Source organism: Haliaeetus albicilla, chromosome 13 (genome assembly GCF_947461875.1).
Source record: "Haliaeetus albicilla chromosome 13, bHalAlb1.1, whole genome shotgun sequence".
NCBI classification, from domain to species: domain Eukaryota; kingdom Metazoa; phylum Chordata; class Aves; order Accipitriformes; family Accipitridae; genus Haliaeetus; species Haliaeetus albicilla.
In genome coordinates, this window is record NC_091495.1 from 11,638,321 (window position 1) to 11,655,684 (window position 17,364).

The 17,364-nt window shown below is 41.2% G+C and overlaps 1 protein-coding gene across 1 annotated transcript in view; it reads left to right on the top strand.

The window, feature by feature from the left end:
• Nucleotides 1–17,364, top strand: part of PTPN14 (protein tyrosine phosphatase non-receptor type 14) — a 125,112-nt gene that overhangs the window by 36,995 nt on the left and 70,753 nt on the right. The window contains exons 2-3 of the mRNA XM_069800146.1: nt 7,700–8,025; nt 15,836–16,005. Of these exons, the coding sequence (XP_069656247.1) occupies nt 7,852–8,025; nt 15,836–16,005 (344 nt within the window). The 5' untranslated portion in view covers nt 7,700–7,851. The remainder of the gene's footprint in view (nt 1–7,699; nt 8,026–15,835; nt 16,006–17,364) is intronic.

Consider the following 17,364-nt stretch of genomic DNA (forward strand, 5'->3'; position numbering starts at 1 on the left):
GCACTTCAGAGTCCGTGAGTACATACTCTTGCAGGTACTGCAACAAAAGAGAAGAAAGAAAGGGTAAAATTTTCTCTGGTCTGAATTGGAGTGATACTTTTGATTTTATTTCAACCTCTCTAGATGTTTTATTTGGGCTACTGAAAGCAGAATCTGACCCAAGTGGAATATAATGAAAGCACATGACAGCTTAGATTAAAAAAAAAATGTTACAGTAAAGATGGTTCTGGTGAAAAATGGAAATTTTCCTGGGAAGGGAAACCTGTGATGGAGTTGGGAAAGCAGAAATGCTAACTGAGATGATTTTTGATCTTAGGCCACCGTGTATTGGTGTCTAATGACACACAGTAGTAGTAACAGTAGCAGTTGTCTTCTACTTCGAATGTCCTAGAGAGTCCTTGGCATCTGTTCATGCACACAGGTACGGGATCTCTAGATGCTTAGAGACTTTAAAGGTTCTGCATAGGATGTTGTAATACTTACAAAAATGAAATGAAAGTCTAATTTGACTCTTTTTCCAGAATGTGGAGGTGAGAATGTTACTGGTTTTATTACTGTTTGGATTAGGGCAATACTTAAATCCTCCCAAGAATTTTTAAAGATTTAAATGCCTGAGGATGAGGTCCATGTCTTGGCAGGGACTGTATAAACAAGTAGTTGAAAACAGCGGCCTTGCAGCAGATGGCTTCTGCTATGTAAGGGTTAAAAACCCCTTTCATCTGTCCAGAGATGAATTTGTCTCCTGAGAGTTTAGCAGGCTTTATGGGAATTCCACCCGTAACTGGGTGGGATACAGACACCTTGTTAGGCCCATAAATACTCCTTGCCATGCTCTACCTGCATGAAACTCTCACATGAGAGTAATCAAGGGAGAGAAACTATTTCACAGGGAGACATTTCCTCCGCTAGACAGAACTCAGCTCGCTGGAGATGGATTGTGCCAGACGTCCTGTCTCCCATACACTATTATTTTTATTCCTCCCTAAAACTGTAGGCTAGCACACCACTTGCAGCTTACATCAAATGCTGCGGTCTCACGCCCAGCCCAGGGTTACATACTTCTGTTAGGTGTGCTGCTGCTCCTGCAGCGCTAGGAATGCTGGAGGGGTGCCATGAGCTGTTGGTAAATACAGGCTGCAGTTTGACAGTAATTGCTTTCTTCCTGGAGTTTCAGAAATTACATACAAAAGCAAATGATACGAGAGAAAGCATTCTGCTTTAAATGCATTTCGTATCAGATGCTATTTATTTTTTTACGCTCCTTTGAATGTGGTACAGTTAAATATATCGAGTCTGTAATAGAGGAGCAAGTCACGTACTTGGAAATGTCCTGAGAGTTATCGTGGCCTTAATTATTAATAAGCCTTTCTTCTCTCCTGGCCTTAAAATAAATTTGAGGAAGCAGGAGAATGCTCTGTGACTGGAGTGAGCGCTGCCCTTCACCACAGAAAGCAGCTTCTGCTGTATGGCCTCTTCCTCATGAAACGCCTAGCAGCTTCCCTTGCTCCCTTCAGTCTGTCTTTCAGAACTACTAACAAAAAAATCTGGCCAGCCCCAGCTGACTTTGGGAGAGAGAAGGAAGAATTTTTCATGTTGCTGGCTTTTTTTGATTTTAGGTCTGGAAAAGGTTTAAGATATTCATTTATTTGCATTTTGTGTACTAGTGGTTTGACCTGGTTTAGCTGTAATGTCTCATAAAGAAAAAAAAAAATCAGTGTTTTGGAAAGGCACAAATTTTTATCTGCATCAGGTAATTTAAGCCCATAGGGACATTTTATACAGAAACTAACCAAGTTTTCTTAAAAATCAGAAGCAATTCTGCATTACATATCACGGTGTGAATCTGACCTAGTTCTTCATGCAGAACTGGCCAGTGAAGAAGGCTGGATACTAATCGGTAGCGCTACTGCTCCAGGTCACGATTAGCCTTTTCCTCCCTAAACCATTACAGCTACGTCATCTGCAGCTTGAAGGTGCTTCAGTTTGGTGCCCAGCCTTGTGCTTGGAAGATACTCTTGGTTATGAGAGAGACATGTTTTTTTCCTACCTCTGTGTATGTGAGTAATGGTATTCTGTTGCTGAATGATGGGGGAGCGGTACCTCTTGAAACCTCTTTTGTACAAGGAAGGCTTTCTTGCAAGAATGCTCAGTGATTTCTCCTCTCTCCCCTTGCAAGATGCAGCCATGTTGTGGGGGAATCAAATACCATTGGAGGGATCATACATCCATATCTGCTGCCTTTGCACGGGCAGTGTGCTCATAAGGCTTCCATGTGAGTTAGAGAGAGGTAAGCATAGCTTGAGCTGAGACATAGATGGTTTATATCAGGCTCCATCTTTAAGCTGCTTTCTAGTGAAAGCTGTTAAAAAAACTTAAGTTGTGCTTGGAATGAGATCGTGGGTTAAAGGTTTAATTTTACTCTGTGTCAAATCTGTTTTCGTTCTTTATTGTCTTTTGCCACCTTTGGTCTTCCCCATTCCACAGCCACGGACTTTATCTGTATGGCTTTTTCAAGTAAATAACGTAAGAAGTAGGATTCCAAAGTCTGTGATAGCGAAAGGTCTGGCTCATTGTTCAGTTTTTTCTTGGTCTGCTAAAACAGAGGAATATTAAACTTTACCAAGAATCCACTAAGATACGGTATCTTTTCATCTTCGTACTTATGAAACTGCATTTAGGATAGATGCTTTTTCAAAAAGCTGTTTTGATTTTACATTTTGTTCACAGTGTTTGTCATCAGACTCTTTCAGAAGGAATATTTTGTGGAATGGAGCTTACATCGCAGACGAGCGTGCACTGAAAGGAGTTAAAGGTTTAAAATGCAGTCGGAGTACCCCGCTGGCCTGCTCCTGCACCTGGAAATCCCGTTGCCTCCTCTGGCCCCGAGTGGCCTGTATGCCTTAATGGACCAGCCTCACCTGGGGCTTCTGCCCAGGGGTGTGGGACCTCCATTTCAGCTCAGCTGGGGGCTGTCAGTCTCTGCCTGAGCCACTGTGTGGCTGGTGGTCTCCAGCCCTGTCCCAGGCCACTGGAGCCCCCAGCCGGGGCTCCCTGGGCGGCTTCTGGGCCTGGTTCAGCGTGGGCCGTGCCTGGGGCTGCCGATGGACTCGTTTGCAGCACCCGGCTCCGCTGGTCCGGCTCGTCCCCTGCCGGACTGTGCTGTGGTGGGTGAGGACGCTGTCCCGCTGGGGTCACCCTTGTTGGGGTCACCCTTGGCTCCCAGCTTGTCCCCCCCCAGGGGCAGCCCTGCTCCGGCTGTTCCCTGGCAAGGCCTGTGCTTTTGTACAGCACGGCCATCAGCACAGTCCTGTCTTAAGCGTTACAAAACGCTTAGTCTCTCAGACTATGACTTTCTGAGATTCCTGAGAGTTTTAGTGCCATGTTTTTGTCTTTCAGAGGGTCCCTATTTCAACTTCTGATTTTGAGGTTTCATTTTTGAATTTATATTCATATCGGATATTAGTGATGGCTCGCTTATAGATGAGTGGTTAGACGGGCAGGTAAATTGTCTTTTTTTTTTTTTTGGTAGCTTTGGTTTCTGGAAAGTGGTTGAGGGACATTAGGGGGTTTTGTTTTATATGCCTACAAAGTATGTACTTCAAACAAAGGGAATTTCCGTTTAGCAGAATGTTTAAATTCCCAAGCTTATGCTTTCACTAAAAACCTTGTTTAATTCAGCATGCTTGTTAAAGTAAGCTTAATTCGCAGAGAGCAACTGATACATTTGAAGGGGGGGGGGGGGGGGGAAGAATCCAAAATAATCAAAAGATGGAACAAAAAGAAAAAAGGAAAAATACCCAAAGTTTGTAAAGAGCTCAGCCTAGTTTCTTTTCGGAAAAATAAATCCTTAAATAGAAGATGTCAGTTTAACAGTTGTCATGTCTGTCTCTTTCACACCTGAAATATTCTTAAAAGAAATCCTTTTTTAAAATTAGAATAAGTTCATGGTTATCTGATGAGCTGTTTATAGGCTTGCTTTAGTTTCACTGGGTTGGTTTGGTTTTAAGTGAAACTGTGCGTTTGAGGAGGGGAGTGTTGTGAATGCCTGTGTAGTTGGGTTACCTTGGTTAGGGACGTTGCTGCTCCTTGGCAACCCTTTAACCACAAAAGGAGATGCTGTAATGGAATAATCTTTCATCAGGAAGACCAAAACCCTTGTGTCTCTTGTGTTCATCTTCTTTTTTCAGTTGTCTACAAAATAACTGTGAGTAAAAATAGATGCTCCTGATGCTTTTAAGATTATTTAAGATTCTTTGGCCAGCAGGAGCAGGGAGGTGATTGTTCCCCTGTATTCGGCACTGGTGAGGCCGCACCTCGAGTCCTGTGTTCAGTTTTGGGCCCCTCACTACGGGAAATACATTGAGTTGCTGGAGCATGTCCAGAGAAGGGCAACCAAGTTGGTGAGGGGCCTGGAGCACAAGTCTTATGAGGAGCGGCTGAGGGAGCTGGGGCTGTTTAGTCTGGACAAGAGAAGGCTGAGGGGAGACCTTATCGCTCTCTACAACTACCTGAAGGGGGGTTGTAGTGAGGTGGGTGCTGGTCTCTTCTGTCAGGTGGCTGGAGATAGGACAAGAGGAAATGGCCTCAGGTTGCAGCAAGGGAGATTTAGGTTGGATATCAGGAAAAATTTCTTTATTGAGAGGGTTGTCACACATTGGAACAGGCTGCCCAGGGAAGTGGTGGAGTCACCATCCCTGGAGGTGTTCAAAAAGCGTGTAGACGGGGTACTTCAGGACATGGTTTAGTGGGCATGGACGATGGTTGGACTCGATGATATTGAAAGTCTTTTCCAACCTAAATGATTCTATGATTCTATACAAACATAAAGAACCCTGTTTGCTTTAGGAACCTGTCAGTGACCAGGGCCTTTGAGATCTTATTTAGAAAGCTTATGAGAAGCTTTCCAGGTGACAGCTTAACAGGAAACCCAGGTGGAAAGTTGGTCAAACATCCAGAAGACGTGTAAACAGAAAAGTTAGATGTGTGCATTGAACTGAGAATTAGTTGTTACAGGCTGGGCCAATCAGAGCTGGTTTAAGCTGTACCAGCCTTGCCATCCCAATTCATTCTTTAACTAGAAACTAATTTAAGTGTGACATTTCATGTGAAAAAGCTGTCATCGGGCATGCATGTATATTAAAGTGAAATGAAATAGTAACCCAAACCATATTACACAAAGTGCATCCGTTAACCCATTTGTATTTCTATCTCTGCTTCCTTAGAAAATGGTGCCGGCTGATCGCTCTCAGCAGAATTGATGGAAAACGCCTGTTACTGTACTGCTTTTTGAAATGTCAGGGAATATTGGCCTTGTTTACCCGAGCATATGATATAACTTAGAGCAATTCATTTGCAATCCATGTCTCCATGTTGACATTTCCGTTATACAGGAATTGGTGGGTTTATTCCAGAATAGCATGTTTGCACACCCGTCTCCTGGGATGCCTTATCCTGCGATAGCTGTAGTGTTCAGTGTGCCTGGTCAGCAAGGCCAATCACTTTTTTTTTTTTTTTTTTGAACAACATTGATTTAATCTTTAGGCTACTACTAACTATACAATTACTGTACAGATGGCTTATGTTCTGCAAGGAAATGTGTGCAGCTAACAGTAATGAAAGATAAGGGTTTGTTGGGTTTTTTTTTAAATTGAATTGGCTAGCTAAAACTCTCCATGTGTCTGATGTAGAATAATCTGCAAAGCCAGAGACTGAAGAAAAATGCTGTTCTTGATAAGACGTAGTCCTCCACACCCTGCCTTTTCTGTAATTTCCTTCCATTCTTCCCACTTTTCAACTTCATGCTGTAGTTTTAGATAGGTTGGTCAGTAAGGTAATTGCCAAGTAGTTGGCTAGGGGTTAAAGCAGTAGCCTGGCCTGTGTGTTTTAGTACATAGATCTGCTGCCATTCTTTTGAGTGATGTTGGACAAGCTGGCTAATGTTTGTTTCAATTCCTCTTCTGTGAGTCACGGGTAACACATCCCTGCTTCATCAGATTGTTGTGAAGATGTATTCATGTGTCTTTGATGGCTTCTGATGTTACAGCAATGCAAGGTGTAACAGCTCTCTCATGCAATCATGTGAAAATAATACATTATGTCTGTACCCGTGAAAGTTAGAAATGGCAGATTAAACTACAGCAGCTAATTTAATAGGTTCGTTTGCACTTCAGTCAAATAGCGCGTGCCCTTTCTCAAAGTCTCCTAGGCTTTTCTCTGGTGAAGCTAGTAGACTACCAGGGTAGTCAGACACCTAACCAGTGAGACGTTGCTTATGGTTTTCTGTTTGTGTGGGCTTTTTGTTTGTGTTGCTTTAACCCCCTAATAAATGCAAAGATATACTGGCTTTGGAAAATACACTTAATCAAGTATTTAATAGTTATATTTCTAGTGTAATGATAATCACTGTAGTCAATCGGGCTGCCCTTAATAATCTCCATAGCAACTACATTCGGTAAAAAGTGAAAGTAACTGATTCATCCAGTTCTATGCCAAATGATACATGTGAGCAATGTACTGTCTGTTTGAAATGTTACATTCAGCTAAATGATGCATACTCTGCTGGCAATGCTTTCCATTGCTTCTCTTAAGAAGCAAGGAAATGGGAACTAGCTTTTGTCTGCAGTACTATTTGTTAAGAGAAATGGACTTTTAAATGCTAGTGTTAGTGTCCCTCCATCTCTTTCATCAGAATATTCAAACAAAACCAGGAAGGCTTGGTAGCAAGTAATTTGCTTTTTATTTCATTCCTCTCTGCACATGGAAAGTGACGTTTTAAAGCTGGTTATGCCAGTGCAAATGCTTTGTTTTGGTTTACCTTGAACCTGCTCCTAACCAAACTTTTTTTTTTATCCCCCCCAAAAAAAAGAAGTGGATCTTGCAGATGAGGATCATAGCTTCTTAAATGTTATTACTTCTGTATCTCTAGTTCTTCTCTCTGCTTTGTATTTTGGCTTAACAGTTGCATGTGTCCCTGGTAACTTTTCGGAGAAGTAATTAACAATATCTACAACATGTGTTCTCTTCCTCCTACTCAGTGTTATCCTGGTCTCTGACAGCTGTGTTCCTGAAGTTACTCATTCCACCTGAAAGGGTGAAATGCAGAATTGCTTTGGTGCTGGAAGTGAGCAAAATGTCAGGGATTGCATCAGAGGAGCCTTCTCTGAAATGGCTGGGATGCTTCTTGCCTTTCACATGCATACTTTAGGTTTGATTTTTTCAGAGGTGCTGAGCGCCTGCATTTCCTGCTGACTGCAGCCAGCCTTTCTTCTTTCAAAATCGCACCTCTTTTAAATGCCTCTATTCCTTAGCTTTTTAAGCTAGCTTTCAAAGCTGGCCTGAGGGCACCAAAACTTAACTTGAAGATTATGTTATAGACCCCTGTGGTGGGGGTAATGGTGGGAGAGTTAGCACCTCTGGATGTGTGCCCTGTAGAGTTGCTGTTTGTACTGAGCTTCTCAAAGAACGGCTTTGCAATTAAATCCATGCTTTAAATTCAGTGCCAAAATACAATTTTGAAAGATTTGTTGTATAAGGTGTTCTTCTGGGAGATGTAGTAAGTGCCTGGCAATCCTGTGTGGGGAGGTGTTTATTTTATGGTTTTAAATGTGACTCTTTTCCTTTAAGCTTTTTTTCTTTTCCACTGATCTCTAGGAACATCTTATTTCACACTTAGCTCTACTTATTTGTATGTATTTTGCAGGAATCCCTTGCAGCTCGCCTTGGGAATGGACAGCTACCTCCATTTCTGGAGGAAAGTAGTGCCAGTTGGAGAAGCCTTCAAGGCAAGTCGACAAGTGTGCTGATAACTCTTGGAAAAGTACAGGGAAGGGGTGACCTTCCAGGCCAACAGCCATGCCTTTCGGGCTGAAACTGCGACGGACCAGACGCTACAACGTCTTGAGCAAGAACTGCTTTGTGACAAGGATCCGTCTGCTGGACAACAATGTGATCGAGTGCACCCTCTCCGTGGAGAGCACAGGGCAGGAGTGCTTGGAAGCTGTTGCTCAGAGGCTGGAATTACGGGAGGTAAGAGGAACTGGGGAAAGACCATCTGTCACTGTATAATTTGACACATTTTTTAGCTCAGGCAGTCTGTTCGTTTGAATCATGTTATTCTCAGAGCTGGCCAGATAGGATCAGCAGCTGGAGCTTGGACAAGTGTATTCTGGTTGCAGGAAAACTGAAGGCAGAACGGCACTCAGGGTTTTGTGCTGTTGCTCATTCATCATAGCTTTGAGAGCTCTTTGTAATACGAAGATGTGGTTTCTTCTTTTCTTAGAAAGCGATGGGTGTTACTTTCTGAACTGGGATGCCAAAAGCCAAGTTACAGTAACTTTTATCTGAATGTCACCCTGGTTTTACCAACACTGCTGGGTGAATTATGCCAGTGGGAAGGAGACCACTGTTGTGTTACTAGCAGGAGCAACTAGTAACAGTTTGAGGACAGTGGGTTTTTCCTTCCTTTTGTTTAACTGAAATATTTCACATCTGGAACTCTGAAAGGCTACTTTTACGTGCCCAGTGCGTCTGAAAAGGCTGAAGAAACCCAGTCTTACTTTAATAAAGACTGAAATTCTTTATTTTCTACTTCTTGCTGTAGAGTTCAGTGTTTATTTTAAGTGTTGAGGCCTTTTTAGAAATATCTCTCCAACATGCATGGCACAAATGAACTGTCTGTCTTAATGTCTGTGGACTTCTTACATGTATCCTGCATACTTCTAGGCTTTTGCAAATCACAAATTGAAAACCATTGCCTGGAAATGGCTGTGTTATCATCTGACTGTCCTGGCTGATGCTTTCTGTATGCACAGCTGGGAAATCTAATAATCTTGCAGTGTCTTACATTTGTTGGTCCACGGCCCTTTGTAATGGTGACAACTGGAAAGTAGCACACAAATAACTAGTGCAGACAAAAACTAAACAAAACCTCCTTTTTGTACATCAGTAATGATAAAGAATGAGAGCAGAATCTCACTCTGTATGTGTGTGCAGCAGAGGCAGGAGAACGTACAGGCAGGAATAGGCAGAGAGTCAGAATATTGTGCAGTGATTTTTCATACTTGGGGTTTGGTTTTTTAATGTGGATTTTAGTGGAATCACCTCCCCCTCCCCTTCTACAGATGACGATTTCCCAGTAGTTAGGGTTTTTTTATCCCTTTTTTTTTTCTTTTTCTTTTTGTTGGTGATGCTTTAGAGTGTCCTTACAGAGAAGTTAGGTCCTTCCCTTTCCTTCCAGTGCAGAAGGGAGTGAAATGAATGAAGTCATTCTCCTCATATTCCTTGTGGGTTTATCTAGTTGGTACAGCAGAAGTCTGGGGTCTAGTGATTCTCTCTGGAGGTCCACCTGCGTTTGCGAACAATAGCTCTGTCAGCGGGTTAGCATTCTTTTCCACAAAGCATTTTGTGATTTCAGAATGTGTTTTGTTCCACTTTGGAACAAAGCCTGAAGTTTCAAAATTTTCCAGGGAAAAGAGATTGGACAGTAGAGTAGCAAAGGAAGTTGTTTTGGTCAATGCTCAGTTTCGCAGGGGTTTTCTATTGCTTTGGTTTTTTCATTTTCAAAATTATTTGTGTCATGCAAAAAGAAATATGTCAGCACAAAAAGTTTGTGTTTCAAGATAAAAAATATTTTAACAACACAGAAGAGAATGCTTTGATGTTGTTGGAACACTTTCCCCTTCTTTCATCGCCCTCCCCACTTTTTTTCTAAACAAAGTTTTGGCAATGTTGAACCAATTTTGTAAAGTTCAGATTTCAACAGTACAGCGTTTTTTGACAGAAGTTGGGGTATTTTGTTTTTTTTTTAATCTCTGTTTCTGTTTGATTCTGGTAGCATCCATTGCTGCTTTAAATGTTTAGGAGAGAAGAGAATTACTGACCTCTTTCAACTCTGAGATGGTCTCCCTGTATCCTCTTCTGCTCCTTTCATGAGGAATAATTGGAGCTAGCAAGCTTGCATATGCCTGGTGCTGGGTGCTGTCCTTTCCCTCAGACCCCAAATTCAATTTTTCTTCTGCCCCTCTAGTCTTCCTGCCATGGTTTGTAGGGAAACAAGGCTGATGCACTCATCTGGTGACTGTCCCCTTCCCTCTCTAGGCTTACCATCATTTTTGAACTCGTTGGCCAATCAAATTCTACAGAAGGGTCAAAAATACTTTGACAGAGCTCAAATTTCTACAAGATTTGTGCAACTGGATAGCTGAGTAGAGGAGAGGAGCCCATTAAGTGTACCGAGGAGAAAATCCTTGCAAGTGTCTGTATTGGAGAGAGGCTTTTTAAATTCCCCAAATGCTGCAAAAACTTCAGCTGGACTATGCCTTTTCTTAGAAATCCTGATCAACAAACTATGATGTAAGGAAGAAACTAAGCTTCATTAAATCCCATGCTCACAAAACAGTACTAAAATCCTGTTTGTCTCCTCCATGCAGTCTCAGGTAAGAATATGTGTTGTCTTAAAAGTAAATATCAATTCTTGTTTGATACTTTAGTTTGGTCTTATGTTTAAATAAATCCCAAGTGTACCCCAACTTTTACCTTTGTGTTAGGAATACATGCAGGTTTCACTCAAGCTGATTTTTTAGAAATAAACAAAACCCTGTCCAACCCACCCCCCTCACCCCCGCTAAAAAGCAAAACTGTTTGAGGTTACTCTACGTGTTGTGAAGGACTGTCGATCATTATACCACACATGACTGAAAAACAGTATCTAATGGATTATGCATATTTCTATTTGATCTCTGGAGAATGCAACTCTCTCCCTGACTGAGTCAGGGTTCAGGAATAGGTCAGTAGAAAGTGTAGCCATGTAACTACTGTAAAATCTGGTTTTATCCTTTTCAGCAAAGCTCTTGACAAAGCATCAGGTCTTCTAGTTGAACAGTTACCGGTTCCAATAAAATGAGCTCTTATGCCAGCATTATGTAAAAAGTAAAGACGAGAAGAGGGGAGGAAGGGAAAGAGAGGAAAGACAAGGTCAGAAATGTCATTTTATAATCTTGTATATATGTGCACAGGTTATAAAAAGGATTTTTTTTCCCCAATATAATGGCATTTTCCTCTTCAACTGAGACTAAGTGAATCTGCTTGAAATAGGGTAATCTGTACAAATCTATTGTGAGACTTCATGTCTCTTTCTCCTTTTTGATCTCCTGAATTCACTTTATAAAATGATAAAAAGTTTAAAGATGGAACGTTCTGACGTATTGTAAGGTGGGGGAGTGGCAAAAAGGTCCTTTCCAAGCAAAATTATTCTTCCAAGCTGAATTTCACAGTGATACCTCCAGCACTACGAAGCTGCAAAACCCAAACCAAAGCAGGAGGATGGTGGGCCGAGCACTGCAGGTGGATGCTGACCACTGTGCAGGGGTGGCTGTTTGCTGCCATTCTGACTTTTTTTTTTTTTTTGTGCCCTAGAAGGTGTCCGCTCCTCGTAGGGCACAACTGGAAACCTGTGTTCGGCAGCCAGGTTCCAGGTTGCCTCAAAGTTTGGCTTCATTTGACTTGTCTTGCCAGCAAAGCTGGGATGGGGTTCAGGCAGCACTTGGACAAGAGATCTTCTAGGAAGAATTGGCTGCCGTAAATGGTGCCTTCCCCTCTGTGCGAACACCCTGGGATAGCAGGGTTTAATGCTTTTTGCCCAGGGGAGCTGGAACTCTGCCTCTTCCTCACGGATAAATATTTAGTTGGCTGCTTAACCAGATGCTTTAATAAACACCAAGCCTGTCTCGTTGGATCCTTTTGAATGAGATTTGCTGGTTTACTAAGTGTCTGTCATCTCCTGTTGACAATTCTACTCTTTTTGCCCGACATAAAGGCAGGGGTAGTTCTGGACTTGGGAGTATGGCTAAGCCAAAACAAATATGTTGCCTCCTGAACTGGCAGCTATAATGTCATCTTTTTTAAGACTTCTCAGCACAGGTTTTGTGTATCCAGTTTTCTTTTCTGACTCACCATATTTCGAGGATCGCCTTTTCACGTAGTGTCGTTGGGGCATGCAGGTGCTCTGGTTCTTGTCTGCTGCTTTAGCAGAGGACCACAGTTCCTGGAGGAGTGTGAGCCAGTTTCCTTGTACCGTGTATGAAATAGTGTGTGGTGGGTAAGACAAATTTTAAAACCTTGAGAGAAAATTAATGTAAACTCTTTTCTAACAGAGCTCTTTGTGTATTTGCAGATTAGGCAGACCAAAAGCAATAGCAACTGAAGCTCTTTGCAGAATGGACGTATGTGCATACATGTAGCATTATAAAAAGCTTTCCTTCAGTGTGTATCACCATTCTGTCAGCTGTGGCTGGAAGAAGGTTTTGGAGTGGTTTTTTTTTTGTTTTGTTGTTGTTTTGTTTTGTTCTTGGTTTTGTTTTTGTTTTTTCCAGAAGGGAAAGCATCATTCACTTTCTTTGCCACTTTGCTGATGTACCTGCTAGAGCAGGCCTTGTTACTTCAGAGCCTGCCAGGTGTAGGTGTAGATATTTATTCCATGAAAACTGGAGTGAAGTCAGTGGTTCACTTTGTACAGACGGACAAACAGACCAGCTTTTGGAATCAACCTAGTTTTCAATCAGCTGCTTATAGAGAAAAAGATCCCATTTTTATATCCCCATCATTCCCTCATCCCCTCAACATCCCCACACCAATTTGTGGGGTGTCTGTACTGTAAAAATGTTTTGTGGGCTGGAGTGTATGGCAGTGCATGACTTGGATTCTGTAACACCTTCTGGGCAGTCATATGCTGGTCACAGCACACTGAACTTGATGGTCCAGCCATTTCCAGTCCCACATTCCTCTGTTCCGTTCAGGAATTACTAATGTTCCTAGGGGAGACAGTTTCTTCAGGCATTTGCAGTGGTGGCTACAGAAGTCCTTCCCCACTGTAGGTTGTTAAAAAATACAAACATTTTCAAGAAGTAAAGTGCCTGACAACAGGGAGCTGATATTCAGATAACTGTGTTGGTTGTCTCTCCAAAGTGCATGCATTTGTGACTTGAACTCTGCTCTACAGTCCATGTGCTTCATCTGCAATTGCTCGATCCTCTCCAGGCTGCTTCCCAGGAAAAGAGTTGTCTTTTAGTTCTGTGAAATGCATGCTGCCATAGTCGGTCCACTGTATCTGCTGTAGTCTAGAAGCTTAAATACTGCATTCCCTTTGCTTCTTATTCCTTGGAAGTGAGTCAGGATTCTGGATTTGGTACTTAAAGAGCCTTTCTACTGTAGCAAATCGAAATTTTTGTTGTCCCTCCTGCCCCTCCTCCTCCAAGGGGAGGGACTGTGCTCATCTGAGCTGTTTAATTGCAATACCCTTAATTCCTTGAATAACTCTTTTAGACTTAAGACTCCAAATCATCTTAGTTGCTAGATGTTTTACAGGTACTTGACACTGCAAATTCAGGTCCTAGGTGATGTGAGTGTTTGCTTTTTAAAGTAGTATGGAAGATCTGTTTTCACAGCTCTGCACTGTTTTCTTGCTGAGGATGAGCTGCCCTGCAGTGATTTTCAAGAGTTTGTGCGTTAAAGGATTTCCCTTTTGAGGTGGTAAAATCACTGTGCTTTTTTCTGCCTTTACTCGAATTCCCTTCCTTTGCTGTCTCCACTGTCCCTTCTACTTTCATTTTAATCTAATTACTATAATGGTGAGCTCATCAGAAAGAACTTTTTACCCAGCGATGACTACAGAGAGAGAGTAGACATTTATCAGTGAATTGGTTAGTTTTGTTTCAAGTTTATCCTATGGGAGATGTTGACTTCTTGATTTATTTGTGCCCTGGATCAATTGATTTGTTGAAGATACCTTTAAATTCTAGAAGGAAATACTACCTTGATTCTCTTCAAAAAAAAGAACTAGCTTGCTTCACTGTACCAAACTGAGCTTAAAGAGAAAGGACTGAGCAGTGTTCAAGCTATACTGTAGGTTTGTCAGGCTTAATTGAGGAATCAAGTTGAATTAGTTATCACCTTAGTTAAATGCTAGCCTGGATGTTCTCCAAAGTTGAAAATATGTACATAATGAGACCCTAAAGTAAATACATCTGCGCTGCAATTCAGAGGTTTTGCATATGATTCTCTTGCATGCCCTCAGCTATAAAATAGTTGGAGCAGTGTTGCCTCTGCTGGCTTGTTGTCATTTCTAAGCATTTTAATTTTTCAGTATTGTCTTAGTTGCCCTTATGTTGTATGCTAAGTCATGGTACATGCAGTGGTTTTTAGAGGAGTATCCTTACCAAAGCGAAACAGGCTGTTGATGGTAGCTTTTGCAAAGTGTATTGGTTGCAATTTGTCTGCTACTTGTGAAGACTTTTTATTTAAAAGCGTGAACATCTGGGAAATCCAGTTAGTGAAATCTTGGTGGTTGATTTATAAGCCAAACTATTTGATTGTATTGAAAGTAATTTCAAATGAAAGCTTTATAAAACAGCAAACAGGGTTTTTTCCATTCTTTGTCTCAAGTATCTTTATTTAAAGTGTGGTGCTATGTATAAAGGATTGTGACTGCCTGTGAAGTATTGTTGTCCAGGTAAGTTAAGCTATAACAACAAAATAAGTATTTTATTTGTTTTAGGGTTAATCTAATCTAATGGAAACTACTAGAAAGTCTTCATTGAATAGGGAGTCAGCTGTATTAAACACCAAGAAAGTTTACTGAAATAAAATGAGATAAATTTGCAGAAAGAGTAATGATCCCACTTTGAGATCCTAAATCTGCTTGGTGCCCACAAAAGTTCCTCTCTCAGTTTCTGTTTTATTCCTTCCAGTGTGAGTACAGAGATATTTTATATTGAAGGCATTGTTGGAAATCTCCAGATGCTCTCAGCTGTAATAATGAAGAAAAAGATGTTGATACGAACTTCACAGTTAGGGCTACAGTCAGATTTCCAAGCAACTGATGAATTAGTTCCTTTGCTAAACACGAACACTTTTTTTCAACTTTTCTTCAGATCTGTAGTTGTAGTACTTGCTGTTAATTATAGTATGTATTTGCCTGCAGTAGTAGATCAGTGTGTTTAATACAGTGGTTTAAGGGCTTTTTCAATAGAATCCCTCATGATGGATTGACTATTCCTTCAGCTGCTTATTACCAGTTTGTAGTAATTGAAGCTCTAGTTCTGAACACTGTTTCTTGTTAATTACTCTCCACCAGCAACAGTCCCATGTGGCTTATACAGGAGGTACTACAGCCATTGAGATTTACACAGGATAGGAAATAGCTGAGGCTTTCAACCTGGTATTTCTGTAAGAGTGTAGAGCAAACAACTGGTTTGTGTGATGCACGTTTTAAGTGTAACACTTGTCCATCATAAAATCTTGTGAGTGCATTAAAAGAAAGTAAACAAGTTCTGTGTTGGGTAAATGGTTCTGGTATTGGTAGATATATTTTGACATATGCTGTGAGTTCACATTCTTTTTTTATGGTTGGAAGAGTTCTTGTCCTTTGCCTGCAGCAGGCCTGATCCAAAGTCTAATGAAGCCTTTGTGCTTTGATTCAGACTTGGTGTTTGCTGTCTGTTCGCAAGGCACAAGTATAAAAGAAAACAGAGACTTGGACACTTTCTGTAAATCGTTTGTCACCTGTGCCATAATGTCATATAGAGCTCTTTAATATGCATTTTGGAGAGATGGTCAGGGGCAGATAGTACTCCATGAAGCGCATTATATTGCAATATTAATTTGTCATTGTATTCAAAATCATCCTAAATATAAAAAAGGACAGTAAAAAAGAAATTACTCTGATTTTGCATATGGAAAAATTTACACAATGCCATCTGTTCTTATTTGCATTTGTGTTATTGATTATGTGTGTGATCTAGCTGAAAAAGGTAAACTGATGCTGTTTTGTTTCTTTATCTAGACACACTACTTTGGCCTTTGGTTTCTCAGCAAGAGCCAGCAAGCCCGCTGGGTTGAACTGGAAAAGCCTCTGAAGAAGCAGCTGGACAAATTTGCCAATGAGCCTTTGCTTTTCTTTGGGGTAATGTTCTATGTGCCCAGTGTTTCCCGACTGCAGCAGGAGGTAACAAGGTATGTGGTTTCCCTCTGTTCACACTATTGTGATATAGCTGGGAGGAAAAGGACAGATCCTCTGTTTCTTTCATTCAGTATTTGCTCAGGTATCATCTGGTTCTTTCCTTTCCTGATGATTGCCCAAATGGAAAAAAGTGAGAAAAGTCACCACTTGATTGTATCTGTTTGGGGTGGCGGGGGGGAAGGAAGGCAATATTGGTGAATGATTATACATGACCAACTGCAGAAACAAAAAGGGAGTAACAGATATATGTTTAGAAACCTGACATAAATTTTAAAAGGGACTGTGGTGACCATGCTCTTCTTCTGTAAGCTATCGATTAAAAGGAAGCCGTAGGCAAAGGACGTCTATATACAGTTTTAGTTCATTATTCTTATGTCTACCTGTGCTTTGCTGAAAGTGAACTTTGACATCTTTTCTGGGTTTTGCCCATCCCACTCCTGATTTTTCCCCTTACACTTCACAAAAGGATTAAAATTGTTAGAGGGTGTTAGTCCTTTAATTATGATCAGGGTGCACCTTTGCAAACAACTTCAGTGGGAATTACTCTTTTATTCAGAGCCCTGTGCTGCAGTTGTAACAATGCAACTGTTTTGGGGGGCTATTTCTGTAAACCACATCACTGTGTGGGTTTTGCACATCTGTGCTGTATTTAAATTAAAAAAAAAAAAAAAAAAAGGAAAACAAAGCCCACCTCACCCAAAAAGGGGTGGGCTTGTTTTCTTTTTAACCAAAATTATTTCATTTATCTAATCTAGAGCAAAGTTGCATCAGCACAACTAGAGGTAAAGCCTGGAATAAGTAGGTGAGGGCTACAGGGTTGGCAGAAGCCTCCACACTGGAAAAAAAATGTTCTGTTGCTGCAAACCTGAAATTCACCACGTGGTCATCATGTCTAAAAAAGATGTATAAATAGTGGACAAAGAGTGGGTTTAATTCTCGAAGGTGTGCAAGATGTGAAGCATTTTTTAGATTGCAGATTCTGTATTTTAAAGGATTTTTTTCTTAACACTGAACTGGAGAATTGACTTTGGTAGGATGCAAAAGATTTGATTCTTAAAATGACAGCCGTCAAGCAGTCCCTTGACTACTGTATATGCAGAATTCTTGCCGAACAGTGGGCTGAAAGCATCACAAAACTTAAATTTCCCTGGCAATAGACTGAATACCGGTGCTTGTCTGTATCTGTGTGTTCCTGCTTTGTACGAGTTGAGAGAGGGAAGCCTCGAACCTTTTCCTTCATAATTATTTAACATGCAGTCAAAATGTCTGAAGTGTTCATTGCTCGCTTTTGTCAGCCCAATCCTGGCCTAGTTGTGTGCAAGGAAGCATTGTAGCTCCTTGGATGCTATTAT